General features: G+C 37.3%; 1 protein-coding gene across 1 annotated transcript in view; it reads right to left on the bottom strand.

Moving 5' to 3' along the window:
• Positions 1–15,772, bottom strand: part of ELP2 (elongator acetyltransferase complex subunit 2) — a 38,533-nt gene that overhangs the window by 22,555 nt on the left and 206 nt on the right. Inside the window, exons 2-7 of the mRNA XM_051812708.1 lie at positions 15,643–15,721; positions 13,828–13,913; positions 11,937–12,087; positions 10,642–10,719; positions 5,952–6,016; positions 120–186 (exon numbers count right to left, since the gene is read on the bottom strand). Coding sequence (XP_051668668.1) covers positions 120–186; positions 5,952–6,016; positions 10,642–10,719; positions 11,937–12,087; positions 13,828–13,913; positions 15,643–15,721 — 526 coding nt within the window. The remainder of the gene's footprint in view (positions 1–119; positions 187–5,951; positions 6,017–10,641; positions 10,720–11,936; positions 12,088–13,827; positions 13,914–15,642; positions 15,722–15,772) is intronic.

The following is a 15,772-nucleotide window of genomic DNA, read 5'->3' as shown; positions in this document are numbered from 1 at the left end:
AAACATCACAACTGCAAGAGCTGAGGTGCTACAGTGCATCAAAGTCATCTGCTGGAGGGGTAATACAAGTAGTACTGTCATTAAACCAGTATTCCACTTTATTCATCTTTCATACTGACCACAGACTGCCCACTCAACACCTCTTATCCAATCTTCATGTCCAGGGAGTATTAATGTTTTCTGAAACTGAACAAGAATTCCTGTTAGATCACAGAAATGCACTTAATTACTATGCACATATCACCAACGAGCTTTGGTTTTTCAAGTCTTTTATATTTACAGCTCCACTACTTGAAACTGGAAAAAATTCAGCTGCTACTGAACATTTTTATTTACAGATAGATTCTCGTAAGCTGTTTTGGTTTTGCCACCATTAGATAAACACGTTACATTATGGCATTACCCACACATGAGCAGGAAAGAATGTGAATTTAAGGTGCACACCCTCAAGAGGCTACAGTCTCCCTATGATAAAGATAAAATTTTTTTTTACCTTTATCAGGTTTACTGCGGTACACAAAGAATAACATAATGCCAGTATGACCTGACAAATAATTTCTCTTATAATGTTACCACTTTATTTTGATTCAATTAAGTGTTTACTGCTTACTTAGCGTTTAAACCATTTCTATTTTTCTTTGCCCAGAAACAGCTCTTTGACACTTTCATGACACTTTTTTATCTCAAGTTGACTTAAAATGTCTGAAATAACCATTACCGTTAAAACACTAGTGTAGTTTAGTATGAATAAATATCACATTATTTCTGGCATTTATATTCTGCTAAATCCCTTACCTAGGCCTACTAAGAGCTAAGATTAAATGACAGCCTCTGCTATCAGCACAACTCTGCAACTGAGCTCTTTCTCCCTATCTAGGAGCAAAAACAAAAGCCTTTCTCATTGCATGTCTGCTCTTTCTCAAAATCTCTCTCTTCTGCTACAGAGTTGATGGTAATCAACAGTAACTCAGCCAAAGGAAAAATCTGCAGTATGAAAAAACCATACTCAGAAATTGGTGCCTCTCTCATTCACCCAAAGTTTCTGATACTCTCCAAAATCACCTTCCCATCATTGTCATTGGCTTCTCCTTGTTCTACATTTGCAGTCACAGAATCATAGAATGGTTTGCTTTGGAAGAGACAATAAAGATCATCTAGTTCCAAAGCCCCTGCCATGGGCAGGGTCACCTTCCATTAGATCAGGTTGCTGAAAGCCCCATCCAACCTGTCCTTGATCACTTCCGGGGATGGGGCATCCACAACTCTGGGTAATCTGTTCCAGTGCCTCGCCACCCTCACAGCAAAGAATTTCTTTCTAGTATCTACTGCAAACCTACCCTCTTTCAGTTTAAACCCATTGGCCCTTGTCCCATGACTACATGCCTTTGTAAAATGCCCCTAAAATTACAGAACAATCTATATATGAAATACCAAGCTAGAATAGCTGATCAGATGCTTCCAAATCAGAAAGTTTTGGTCTTAAGAATGTGTTCTCACGGTCATCTAAGCCTCATTTAGCTAGTCACTTCTGGACTCACTGGTACTTCTGGATGTGGCATTCCGGATCAATATTTATATTAAGCACCCAACATATTATGTGTAAGTAAAGGCAGGAACACTCCAGGAAGCAAGATCAAACAGCAACCTAAGATTTTTCCTCAAGACTACATGTTTCTGACAATACATTAAAAAAAAAATTTAGCAATTCATATTTCAGACAGTAAACATGTATTTATTTATTCATTTACACCATCTTTGACATAATGCTCTGTATTTTATATTCACCAAGGTAAGTTGGTAAGGTTTTTTCCAAATGAAAGATTGGCTTAGGCTGAACTGTTGCTAAAATACTTCTCTTTTATGGTTCTGTTAATGTTAGTGTGCCCATCTCCTAAAACTTGACTTTAACATTAATCTAAACATACATCTAATAATTTTCCTTTTTTTAATTTCAAGGTGTTGTGGCATGTTTCTTCTCTAATCACCCTCATCGTCTCACATCAAAAAGAACTATTACAAAAAGCAGTCATTTGTTCTTTCTTTAAAGAGTAAAACTAATTACTTTGAGATTATTAATACCACCCCACGTTTCTAAGTCATTTCCCAAATGGGCTTTTATGCACTACTTAGCTTTAAGTCAAGTACTCAGTTTCTTTGTGCTATAGAACAAGCACTCTTAACCAGTCAGCTAGAAGCCTATTAATTTTTATTTTTACATGCTTACATTGCATAGTCCCCTTGAACTTGGTGGCAATTCACCTGGTTTAAGGTGGAGGTTTCTGAATTTCATTACCTCATATTCACTCATCAGCAGTAATACTAGCACCAGATGGTGTATGTGGTCCCGTTGCTGAGGAGGGATATCCCCATACCTCTGTAAACACGTTCACTCCCTTAAATGAAAAACTCATGGTGCTGTCTTTCCCATTCCTATCACATCATCCTCAACTTTGCACCCATCTGAACAGTGTCAGTACAGTGGTTGGAAAACAGCGGTGAACACAAGGTCCTTTACCACGTACAGAAGGAAGATGCCACGAAGCATGACTGTGACCATTCCTAGTCATACGATTTAATTTTAGGTAGTCTTGTGAGGAGCAAGGAGTTGGACTTAATGAACCTTATGGGTCCCTTCCAACTTGAGATATTCTATGATTCACCCAAAGTTTTCAAGATATTGTTTCCCATAAAAATAAAAATTGTCCACTGAAACTGAGCAAGCAGTAGTGTTGCTGTTATGCCTTCTGCTAGGGTTTCTTGTATTGTTTTTGCGTTTTTCTTTGAAGACTGTGTTTCTTAGTATCACATACTCAGTTTGTTAGATGTATTCTGTTCTAAAATTGAATCAATATAAAGCTCCTTGCAGATGCATATGGTCATTATTTTTAACTGACTCAAAGTTTTTATTATTGTCTAGGTTACATTTACCAGTATTTTGAGCTGTCACTCTTCTCTTTTTTACAGATTTTGTTTCTATAGCTCATATTTCTCCTTCTCTATTTCAGTTTTCCACTTGGTCTTCACTGGTTACATAAGAAGTTAGAGTACCAACAGTTAAATTGAACAAAACCTCATGGTCTGACTCACCTACTTCACAGGTTTTCCCATGCCTCTTAACTAATCTCTGAACATTGCTGCTAAGCAACAATCTGGTCTCTTTTCTTTTAAGCAAAGAATAAAGCTGTTTGTAGGTAGCAAAACTGATGAAGCCAGTTTGTCTGTGGACATGCTCAGCACACTCTGAACAACTAATTCTGCCCACACTTGGGGTACATCTTCTTCAGGACCAGGCTAGTAGCATTGTTTGGCAAATTTGGCAACACAGGTTCAAGTCTTCTCATTTTTTCTGCAGCAGATGCTAGATGTGATATCCCTCTTGCATCTGTATATCTCATCAGATTAGAAAGAGTCTAAATTGTCTTTGAGTCTCTTACTCCACTTTTCAATTAGGGCAAATTATTTGGGTGAAACCTAGTCAAACACGCACTGCACCATCTTCTCAGAGTAACTAAGCTGAATACAGAAATGTTTTGGTTTAAAGCTCTATTTTGATCCCCTGGTTTACTTATTTCCCCTCCATAGGCCACATCCATAGATATTATACCTCAAGCAGAAAGACATATAATGGTTTCTGAAAGATTTTTCCCTGGATACTTTCATAAATCAATACCCTCTTTCAACAAGTCAGAAAAGTAAATAGTTTATTTTTCTCTCTACTACTTAACACAGGAAGGGATCTATGGGTAGGGAATCTTAAAAATATTTAAAGCCTGTCCATTCAATTTCAAAAACCAAGCAGTTGCTAATGAATAAATGTTTCAACTATAAAATTAATGACTTTACCAAAAGGTAGCCTGAATTAGCTAACTGAAGATGCCTCATCCTCCCTCAGCATCTAACAGTGCCCTTTAAGTTTCATTAGAATGCCCCGTCATAAATGTACATTCTACCTCTGGATTCATACAATTTTTTTTAGGATGTTAACTAAAGTAAGTGGTTTACAAGAGTCACAATTAACAGGACAGAGCCACAAATCCTTACCACTAAGGGAGTAACAGAGTTTAGATTCTAATGACTCTCCTATGCTAAGTTCTAGTAAAAAATGGAAGGACAACGGTAACACTTCCTTCAAATACCTTTAAGAGTACTACAGTAGCCATCTAAAAAGGTGTCAGTAGATCTGAGAGAATCTAACTACAGAGGAGAACCTGCCTTTAGCAGCTAGGAAGGAATTTATGTCAGAAGGCTTGCGAGGATGTTTTAATTCTGTTAGCAATGCACCACACAAGCACTTTTACAAGGAATCAGATTTGGTCTCTTCTCTTTGAGACCTACACACTCTTAGTTAAAAGAGATGTTCTGGAAAGTTAAGATAGGCACCAACAAGAAGTCCCACCTCATTTAAGAGATACTCTGAACACCAACTCTGCCAGAACAGCTGGTGAAAACGCTTTCTAAAATTGAAGGTGCGAAAAATAACACATGTAAAATAAGAGAAAATTGCTCATCCCTTGTACAAATAAAGTTTTCTACTACTTCCAAAAAAAAACACCACAAACTTGCTCATGAAAATGGAGATGAAACTTGAATAAACAAGTTACCTTTCTTTATCCTCCACAGACTGACTGCATTTAAGAATGGCTAAGACTATTGCTATACTCAAAAGTTTGGCCAACAATTGGCAAAATAAGTTATGTATCTCTGAACATTTTTGGCAGTCAAATCTATACAATTTGTTAATCTGAATCATACAAGAAAACAAGTTACAGACTCTGAATGAGAAAAATCAACTGCACAGCCCCTGAGATAAGTCTTTCTTTAGCACACTGAGAATCATGTGGCATTCTGCCATTGCTAATTCCCACAGAATTCACTAAATTAACTCATGAGCTAAATAAGAAAAATAAAAATTTTAAAATCTTAGACAGTACCCTTCTTTTCTGCTTAGTAGTCACGAAATCACTGAACATAGCAGACAAACAAGGAAGTACTTATTTTATTGATAACAACAGCAACCAAAATATCTTATTGTTGTATATGGCAACACAAACTGGCAAAATTATCCATAAAGTAGCTTTAATCTTTCTCAAAAAAAAAAAAAAAAAGAAAGAAAAAAGGAGTGTCTATTCTTTAATCTCCAAGGGCACTGGGCCTGAACAGAAGATCCAGAAGAATACAGATGCCAGTTTCAATGGGGGTTTCGTAGCTTCACTGGTGCATTGGGGCAGTGCTTGTGGTTTGAGGGGTTTTTTAAGGGAGTGAGAGAGAGAAAAAAAGTGACACTGACTTCTGTTTTGGAAAATAGTCATTCAACACATGCTTTAGAATCTAACAGATGCAAGGGAGGACATAATGTTTTTCTACTGCTCCAAAGGAACATTCGTCTGTATGAAAAATTAGAATTGCCAGCTTCCAAATAATACATGAAAAATGTGTGTGCTTTTAGAAGATCAGATACTCCTAAAATATGTTTTTTGATGTTCAAAAGCATTCAAACATCAAGAGCATACTTAGCATAAAATTATACTTAGCGTAAAATACTTAACAAAAAAACCCCATAAAATTCCTCAGATATAAATCATAACAGTTTTATTATAAGAATTTATAGACTGAAAGTAATATCATTTCCATATGAACCACTCAATGCATGGATACTTAATAAAGAAGGACAGTTGCAGCTATTTTGTATCAGTGGGAATACAAACACAGGCTATCTTCACACAGGGAAAAAAAGTTAAGAAAAACACTTTCATACACTGAATCCAACTTCAATATTCTGTATGTGCATTTCACCATTACTTAGAAAAATGGATGAACTATTTGAAAAGGGGCAGTTGTATGTGAGGGCTATCTAGACACAGTACTTAATGAAGAACTTAAACTATAGCACAAATGAAAAGAAGCAGAAGAAATGAGTAATGTTCTAAGCAAGAGACAAAAACTGCAATTACCTGACCATTTTGCTGTGTGAACAAACTTATTTTGCAGTCGTCACCACCGCAAGCCAGAACTGGTACTGGAAAGGAAAAGAAAGTCTTCATTTTTCATAAAATCTAATATTCTAAGATATGAAAAAAATATAAAGCTAATTTAAAAATTAATATAGTATTAAGAAATATATTACCATCTACAGACAGGCAAGTGTGATACCACTTTTTAATGTTTTCTACACTACATGCCTAACACTATTTGAAATAGGCTAGTATCTCAAGAACACAAAACTCAGAAGTTATTTCTGCATGCAAACAATATCTGCAAATATTTAAGATGCCAACAAGAGTAGTTCGCCTCACACTCCCATATCTGTAGGAAGTTCAAGGTTTTTAATTAAATATATTTTATTGATATCAACAGGTATTTGCTCTAAATAAAGAGGAAGCAAGGAGCAAAACAAAATGACTCAAAACTAATGCAGTTCAAGTTCCTAAATCAACTGAGGTAAGTTTAGATGAACTTAGTACAATTATTATACAGCAAATAAAAAGACAGACCAAAAAAGGAAGACAGATCACCACTATCTGTAACCAAGAATATGAAAGCAAAGAGCATTTTTACAAACGTACTCAAGTCTTGAGTAATAGTTTACTTCCACCGGCTATCCTAGAAAGTGCATAAACCCCATAAGTCTATAGAATCAAACCAAGCAAAGTTACGTCTAAGGGTAAAAGAAGAGAAGTTTGGCAGTGTATTAGTTCATCTCTCCCATAAAAGATGATGGGGGGAAACAGGTAAGCCTTACTCTACTGTTTTTTTAGGACCTAAGGATGAAGTACTACTGCTAGGGACTGAAATAGTAAAAGAAAATGAATTCATTATAAAATTATGAAGAAATAAGTTCTCAGGGTTAGACATTTGCATTTCTCAAGTCTGAGTAGAAAACAACATACTAAATTTCACTAAAATCAACTATTTCCTTTAGTGTGGATAGACCAAAATCAACTTGAATATTCATAATACTTTTATGCTGTACGTTAATTTCCTCTTTCTGCTTGTACCAAATCTGTGCCTAGTTATCTGCTGTTCCTCCTGCACTTTTAAGCTGCATTCCACATTCTTGTACCTCCATCATTTGCTGCTTTTTTCCAACATCTAAGTCACATTTCACCTCCATCTCCCCCTCATTTTACATAGGGCTAAAAAAAATCCCCCTTTGAACTGGAGGCAATGAGCTGCTGTGAAAGAAGACCTGGTTGTCGGGTCCACAGAAATTGGGCAAGCATGAGGTTTTCTTCCACAAAATACAACACAATGGATGTTCTTGGAAACAGTCCATTACTCTAACCATATATTTACTCCATGGAATGAAACTTTAATAAAAACAAGGGCAGAGTTATGATCTAGTTGCTGTAGCAGACAAATGCAAATAGTTTCACTCAAAAGTTCTATCAAGAAATGTGTAACTGGCAAAAACAGACCAGTATACAGTTTCTTATATAAATGTTCTAGGTTATTAGAATCTTACTGAGATAAAAGTCCTACAAAAGAAATAAGAAAAGTTGGATCAGCAAAGCTTTTTCAAGTTCACTTGTTCTTTTTTCCATCTGTTGTAATTCAGTTCTGAGGAGACAATTATTTACTGTCAAAGGCCAAGCTACATCATGGCACTTATCCAAGTGGTAGGAAGAAACACGGAATGTGACAAAAGAGCTGATCAAGATTTGTAAAATAGTAAATCCTATTCCCAGCATCTTAGAAGCAGAGTTCTGCAGACAACCAACCAAAACAGCACAAAGCTCTTCTTCAAGACTCAGAAACAAATGTACAGAAACTCCTCAACTTAAGCACTCAGTAAAGTGTTTAAGCTGTATTCCAGCTGCAAATGACTGGTCAGATTTTCATGAGAAGTCTGTCAGCTTTCCCCATTTGACTTCTTCACAAAAATGGGCCAATTTTTTTTTAATAATTTATTTTTGAGGACAATCAGTTAAAATACTAGGCATCATGAACATCAATGCCTTCTGAAAGCTAAAGCATCCATTGTGTACGAATCAAATTTCAATGTAAGCTTTACATTTCTTTGCTTGGTGAAATTAGAGGTTACCGCAAATGCTTCTAGTTTAGAAGTGTAGTTTACGATTTTCAGAAAAATAATTCTGTATTTAATTCCTGACTTAAGAAATGAAGATTTTCCCCAAGAGAAAAGATTTTTTTAAATCTTAATACAGCTGACAACACAGCCTTCATAAAGATTTCAGAGCAACTCTTGAAGTTTTCATAGATCATTTTTCCCCGAAGCTCATAAAAATTCCAAATTGCCACTACAGATTAACGTTTCTGACAAAATGATCAGTAGAGATATTTTTAATAATATATTTTAAGCTACTTTATTTAGATTTCAGAATTAACATACTCCTCTGAATAAAAGCATTTCTGTTATATGGATGATTATGTCAGGTTTATGGAGAAAACAGAGAACATGGCTATGCTATATTAAAAGCCCCTCTATAGATTTCTCCAAGAAACATTTCTAATAGTAAATTTGTGGTTCCAAATCTAAACTATTCTGTGACAATTATAGCAACACAGTTCATTGGCACGAAAAACACCAAAGTATAGGAATTTTTTTTCTAATTCCGTACAAAACCTATGCAAATAACTTCTCATTCGAAAATAATTTCAGTTCTTCAGAAAAGTAAAGTACTCTTTCTCATGTTATGAGCACTGTGTTACTTAGGATAACTAATTTGAATGGGGATGGAAAGAGTCCATAGTAAAGGACTGTCAAGCTCTTAACATAACTTTCAGCAAAATTGTGTTTGGGGGACTCTGGGAGCTTTTCACAGCTAAAGAAAATGCTTACTATTCCACCATTTAAAGAAGCTCCAAGTACTCTACGCAATTTTGGTTTCAAAAGCATTTAGTTTTAAGAATTAATATGATAAATCTTAATTTAAGGTGTTTCCAAAGTGAATAATCACTTCTCTTATATACAACATTAAACAGATGCACTAGTCTAGAGTGTTAGTGACTATTTCTTATCTGTACAGTATCATAAATGAAGAAACAATCCATTGCTTTGCAATATGAATGATATACTCATTAAGCTGGCACCACAGATGCTTCACTTCTAACAAAATTCATATTGGAGGTAATGATTTTAATTTATCCTCAAGCCTTTTAACTTCATCTAACAACCATCTGTTAACACATTCACAGGAGAAAAAGAGAGTGAGGTTTAAAAGCTCTTTACTGGTGCAGATGATGCTTTTGGTATCAGACACACCCTGAAAACAGACATTGGTATTTTCAAATGGGACAACATATCCTGATAGAGCTTTCATATCTCCCAGAACTATCACAAGCCAAAGAATAAAATAAGCTGGTGAATAACTACTCTGGAGGCATATAATCAAAACAACATATCAGTGTGAAATGCATTCAGTAAAGAGTTGAAAACTCTAGATACAGTAAGAAAATTTAGTACTTTTTCTCTTGGGACCCCAGCACATCTCCATCCACGTGAAAGACTGTAATGATACTTAAACAAAAACTTAACTTGTGTATCTGGCTTGAGGATACATGTAGCTTAAAAAAAAAAAAAAAAGCTTCTACATATTTGCAACAAAAGAATGTGCCTGTGGCAGGCTACAAAATCTGAGCATTTATGTTAATAGAAAACTATATAAACCATACTGAACAGTCAGGTTAAACTAGTTCAGCATCTCAGGTTTTTTCACATTTAAGACTGAACAGGTGATAAGCACTGCTTGTTAATCTGTAATTTTCAATGCAGGCCTGAGAGTTCTTTTTCTGGCTCTTGCCCTTCAATTCAAGAACAAACATATACAGCAGCACAATAAGGAGTAGGTGCAACTACTGGTGCAGCCTCACCTTGGGTCCCATGTGCAGTTTTGGGCACCACAATACAAAAAAGACATTAAGCTTTTAGAGAGCATCCGAAGGAGGGCAACAAAGATGGTGAAGGGTCCAGAGGGGAAGCCATACAAGAGGCTGAGGTCACTTGGTCTGTTCAGCCTGGAGAAGAGAAGACTGAGAGGAGACTTCATTGCAGTCTACAACTTCCTCGTGAGGGGAAGAGGAGGGGCAGACACTGATCTCATCACTCTCGCGACCAGTGACAGGACGCGAGGAAATGGCACGAAGCTGAGTCGGGGAGGTTTAGGCTGAATACTGGGAAAAGGTTTCTCTCTCAGAGGATGGTTGACAGCTGGAACAGGTTCCCCTCAGAAGTGGTCACAGCACCAAGACTGACAGAGTTCAAGAAGCATTCGCACAACACTCTCAGGCACATGGTGTGACTCTTGGGAATGGTCCTGTGCAGGGCCAGGAGCTGAACTAAATGATCCTGATGGGTCCCTTCCAACTCAGCATATTCTACGATCATCCTATCCTATTCACATACAGCATTGTTACCTCCTTTTAAAGCTCTCCGTTTCAAGAGTTCAACTAAAAACTCCATTTCATTGTCATTTTGAAGACACTGTAATCAGTCGGTGTTTTTCTAATTACTAAGAAGAGTTCATTGAAAATCTTTAAATACAAACATCAGCTTAGGTTATTCCACAGAAAACAAAAACTGTGGCATAAGAGTCTGGAGTCAGTCAAGTGAAAATCTGTTTGGGGGATTTCTTAGATTTTATGTTTCCTGCATTGATATTCAAGACGTGCAGCTGTACTTACCATTGCTGCCAGGCAAGAAGGATAAGCAGACATCCATAACAAATCCATTTCCAAACTGCAGAATTTCAATGCATTTAGCTGGAAAACAGGAACAGACAGTGTTGATCTTATTCACTGTAAGTATTACCGTTGCACTGTCCTTTCCTAATACATTATATAGTTAAAATTTCCCATCTATTTTTCTCTTAAGGAGCTAAAAATCTTCTACACTTTTTAGAAGCCTAAATAATAACATTATCTTCTGTGGGGCCATAGAAATACATCCAGAATCAGTTAGAAGATAAGTCACTATTCTCCACCGAGTATTAGATCTATACAGCTTCACTGTGATAACACATCAGAAGCAATAAATATTGCAAAATATATCCAGTGGCAACAACATTCACTACACAGGCAGCTACAACTGAATCCATTTGCTAGAAGAGTAGCTAGAGAGATGAAGAAAAACCTGCAAACACCTCTGAGATCTAGAAATGGCTAAACTGGTAAGCCATCCAGATCAAAATAAACAACAGGATAGCAAAAAAAACCTCTCTACAGCCGAAGAATTGGTCTCTCCATCTCTGGAAATCAAAACAGCAAAACAAAATGGAAAGGACAGGATTTCACAGTGTTTTCTAGGAACATGAGAAATGTCTTCCAGCACATGGGACTGAAGATTGGCACCTCCCACCTATCTCTCTCATGCAGGCAAGGGAATGCGAAATCTTCAAATACACCAGATAAGGAAGAAAGTACCTTAAGAGATGCAGTCACTACAACTCAACTAGCAAATAACACTTTAAATCTAGATTATCTACCCTATTTATTTCTTATGTATTTCAAAAAGCCGTTTTCCCATGTGTCCATGCAAGAGTCTAGTTCACAAAAAGGTCAAGATCCTGTTATCCTAAACTTCATTGGACTCAAATCAATAGTAACAAACAAGTGACACCTTTCTAATGCCAGCATTAATGACTGTACTACATAATTTTACTTCACATGCACATACAGCTAGTCTGCTCCCATGTTACAGGGCAAAATGATGGCTCATATCATCAGATTCTGAATACATATTAAAAAAAAGTAAATTTAGTCAACACATCACCGATGAAAAATAAAGGTAAATCATTCTGCAGAACAAATCTGACCCAAGGCTTTAAAAGAGCAATACAGTGTTTTGATGTACCAAAGTCTAAGAGAAATCAACATAGTTGCATTAAAAGATGTTAGTATTTAGTCTATTACTTAAATGGATAAACATTTATCACTTTCATCCAGCCAGTATGTTGTCCCTAATGTTACAAAAATGTTACCTTCTGAACCATGCCGAGACCAGATTCTCACAGTGGAGTCAGAAGCTGCAGAAGCTATTAGCAGGTTAAGGTCAGGTTCCTCTGACTGGTAGACAGCATCCACAGCACAAACAGCTTCCGTGTGGCCTTTGAGGGGAACACTTTTGACAGGCTGAACAGAAGAAAATTTTACACATTTTTAAATTCCAGTAACTTATCCGAGAGAATTTAATACTGAAAATGAGTTGTGTACCTGCAATGGCAGAGCATCTACAAACTATGCTTAAGCTATAGCATATTCTAAGAAACCCAGAGAAAGGATACAGCACATAATGAACATTAACTTGATTTTGCTCAAAGCTGAACAGAATTAAATGTTGCTGTGTACACTATACAAACATCATCACTCCTTGAGGAATAGAAACAGCATAGAAATTAGGAAGAGCAGTTTTCCTTCCTTCTTCTACTTCTCTTATCCCTCACCCTAAGGAACATCTCACAAAAGTCTGGAGAACCTTGGTGAAGGAGAACAGAGAACACAATGAAATAGTAGCACTAGAGCAGCTCTAGCAGCAATGTTTAGCGTGTTCTCACAAATCAAACCAGCTTTTTATTCCTTCAAAATGACAACATGAAAAACAAAACCTCTAAGTCTAGACTTAAGCATCTACTTTCTAAATGAATAAATAAAGGTGATTCAATTTGCAATCTGTTCCTGATAAACATAAAGACCAAAATTACTTTAATTCTGCAACTACAAATCATCCAGCATTTATACAAATTTTATCACAAACATATCTGACATCTCTTTCCAAAATATAGCTTGGTATCCCCCAGTAAGAATTTTTGATCAGTCTGATATAGAATTTTGTCTGTTTTTAAGAGTTTACACTAGTCTAGAACTGTCATTAAAATGTGTATATTTAGCCACACTCTTTTGCAATGATTGCCATAAGGCTGTGCACCACATCAGCATAAAAAGTTAATAAGAAGTCTGTATGTTATCTTAAATAAATGCATAAATAGTTACAATGGATCAGGATCAGAAATAACTTACTTCCAAGAACATTCCCACATCAATTACATTCTCCCTACTATGCATTTCCCCCTACTATGCATTCTCATGCACTTTAAAGTGCCAAGCCTAATCTAGTTTGAGACAGCCAGTGAAACGAGTTACCTACACAGCCATTCAGAAAACAATGCCTAATAAGCAAGATTTTAAAAGTTAGATAATAGAGCGTTTTTTTATCTAAATTTCAGTTCATTCTGAAGGCTCTATTACACAGTACTCCATCTTTTGCCTTATATTTTACAGTATGAATAATAAGTTAGCATGTCTCCTTTCTTTTCTCAATTTCTCTGACAAAACTCAATTGTTCCATGCATTTTTTAATTTTATTTTTGTTAAGCACCTACCCCAACTTGTATACCATCCTTCTAAGACTACCTACAAACAAACATTACACTGTTGCACAGATTGACTGGAAATCACTAGAAATGGACATAAGGAAATGAGGAAGGAGGGTACAGAAAATGTCAACTCAGAATGGATCTCATAGTTTGAAGATTTTAAGGTGGTTTAAAGAAAAGAGCCACATGACATCAGAAAGCTGATGAGTAAAGAAGAGACAATCAAGATCTTTCAGACATGCTAAACAAATCCACCTGATGACTGATTAGTTAGTTTATTTTCTGATTTGAAAAAGATGAACTATAGAAAAGAGGAAACAACATTTATAGTAAAACACAGCACGACATAATACCAACAATTAAAAGGATACACACATGGGATTCAACAGTCAAAGTAAAACAATGAGGTATGAACCAGAAATATAGACAAAACAGATAATTTGAGATTAGTGAGAAACTAGTGAAGAGGGAGCTTTGAAAAGGGGTTACTGTAGCTTACCTGATTATTCCATGTTTCTACACCATTCCAATCCCAAAGAATAAGTTGTTTATCAGATCCACCAGAAATTAACTCTGTTTCAGAAGCTAAAAAATACGTTTTGGTAAGTTTTGAGAACTCTTACCTTTGTAACAACAGACAACAAACATAAGCAGTTACATTGGTTACAAGTCAGAAAATATCACTGGTAACCAAAGTTTCCATCAAAATAAAGTATGGCTAATAGGAATTGCACTGGGCAGAACAGCTTAAGAGCAAATGTATTACCTAACACAGCATAAAGAGAAAAGTCATAGGAATATTTAAAGTTCTGGATGAATGTGATAAAAATATCTTTCCAAAAGAACCTCAAATCCAACACTGTAAATTAATATTTTGGGCTTTTGTTTGGTCTTTTTGAAGGATAGGAAAACACAGCAAGATAAATCTAATCAAACAGAATTCAAAGGTCTCACATGAAAATTTAACTCCCACGTTCCCTGAAAATAATTTCTTTTTATCAGTTTTAAGAAGAATGTGTTTTAGTGCAATCAGTTGAAGGATGGTAGGTCTTATCACCATTAAACACTAATGTTTTCACCTCAGTACATCTCCTCCAAAAAGACAACCTGCACATTACATTAACAGTCTAATCAACGGCCCCATTTCTCTTTGTCAGTAATTTTCCATAAATGCCTAAGGGCAAGAATAAGTGCCTTTGAACAGTCTGCACTAAGCAACGCTAAATCTTGGAATTACTATCAAGCAAAAGCCTCCTAAGTGTCTCAAAGATTCCTATCCATCTAAAGATCATAGTTTTTCGTGGATATGAACTCTATGCAACTTAGAGCTGTATAGTCAGAGATTGCTCATAAGGCACTGAGAATCAGTTTACAAAGTTAAAACAGGTAAGACTCCAAACCCTTACTAAAGAGCCCGGTGGCAGCTCAAGCAGCACAGCCACCAATCTCTCAGGAACACCGCAGCCTTGGGCAACCATCCTCTCAAGGCGCCCTTGGCTGTGAGGCTGGAAGCAGACAGCCCAACCAAATCCCCACACTCACTGGGAAGCTCACCTGGGTTTGGCAAGTCACATTCCTGTGAGGAGTAATGTCAAATTGAGGCCACACCTCGAGTACTGTGTCCAGTTCTATGTCCCTCAATTCCAGAAGGACACTGAGGTGCTGGAGCAAGTTCAGAGAAGGGCAATGGAGGTGGTGGAGGGTCTGGAGCACAACTTTATGAGCAGCAGCTGAGGGAGCTGGGGTTGGGATTTTTTAGCCTGGAGAAGGCTCAGGGGGGACCTTAGCTCTCTCTGCAACCACCTGAAAGAAGACTGTAGCCAGGTGGGGGTCGGTCTCTTCTCCCAGACAGCTCACGACAGGATGAGAGGATACAGTCTTAAGCTGCATCAGGGGAGGTTTAGCTTGGGCATTAGGAAGAATTTCTCACAGAAAGGGTAATTAGACATTGGAATGGGCTGCCCAGGGAGGTGGTGGAGTCACCGTTCCTGGAGGTGTTTAATGAAAGACTGGACGTGGCACTCAGTGCCATGGTCTAGGCTGACGTGATAGTGTTTGGCCATAGGTTGAACTCAAAGATCTGAAAGGTCTCTTTCAACCTAACTGATTTTGTTATTCTGTGAAATACCTACTGGAAAGCCTAGTTTAAGGCGAGAGGAAACGCTGCATATCCCCATTTCCTTCAGTTTACAGCACAGCCCCTCTGTTGCCGGCCCGACCCTCCCCTACGAGGACAGCAGCTGCCCGGCCCCGAGGGGAACCAGCTCCGAGCCCCCCGCGGCATCCCACACCCGAAGGAACAAGGGCTACTCACCGCAGTCCCGCCGACGAACCCAGCGCACGCAGTTCACCCTGCCGGCGTGGCCCCGGAGGGTGGCGGCCACCCGCCTCGCCTACGGGACACAGAAAGCACCGACGTGAGGGACCAGCCCTGACCCGGCCCC

The sequence above is a fragment of the Manacus candei genome, unplaced genomic scaffold, assembly GCF_025592945.1.
Source record: "Manacus candei isolate 608988 ecotype Guabito, Panama unplaced genomic scaffold, ASM2559294v1 h1tg000088l, whole genome shotgun sequence".
NCBI classification, from domain to species: Eukaryota; Metazoa; Chordata; class Aves; order Passeriformes; family Pipridae; genus Manacus; species Manacus candei.
The sequence above is the reverse complement of the archived record's forward strand: the minus strand, read 5'-3'. Positions and strand labels throughout refer to the sequence as shown.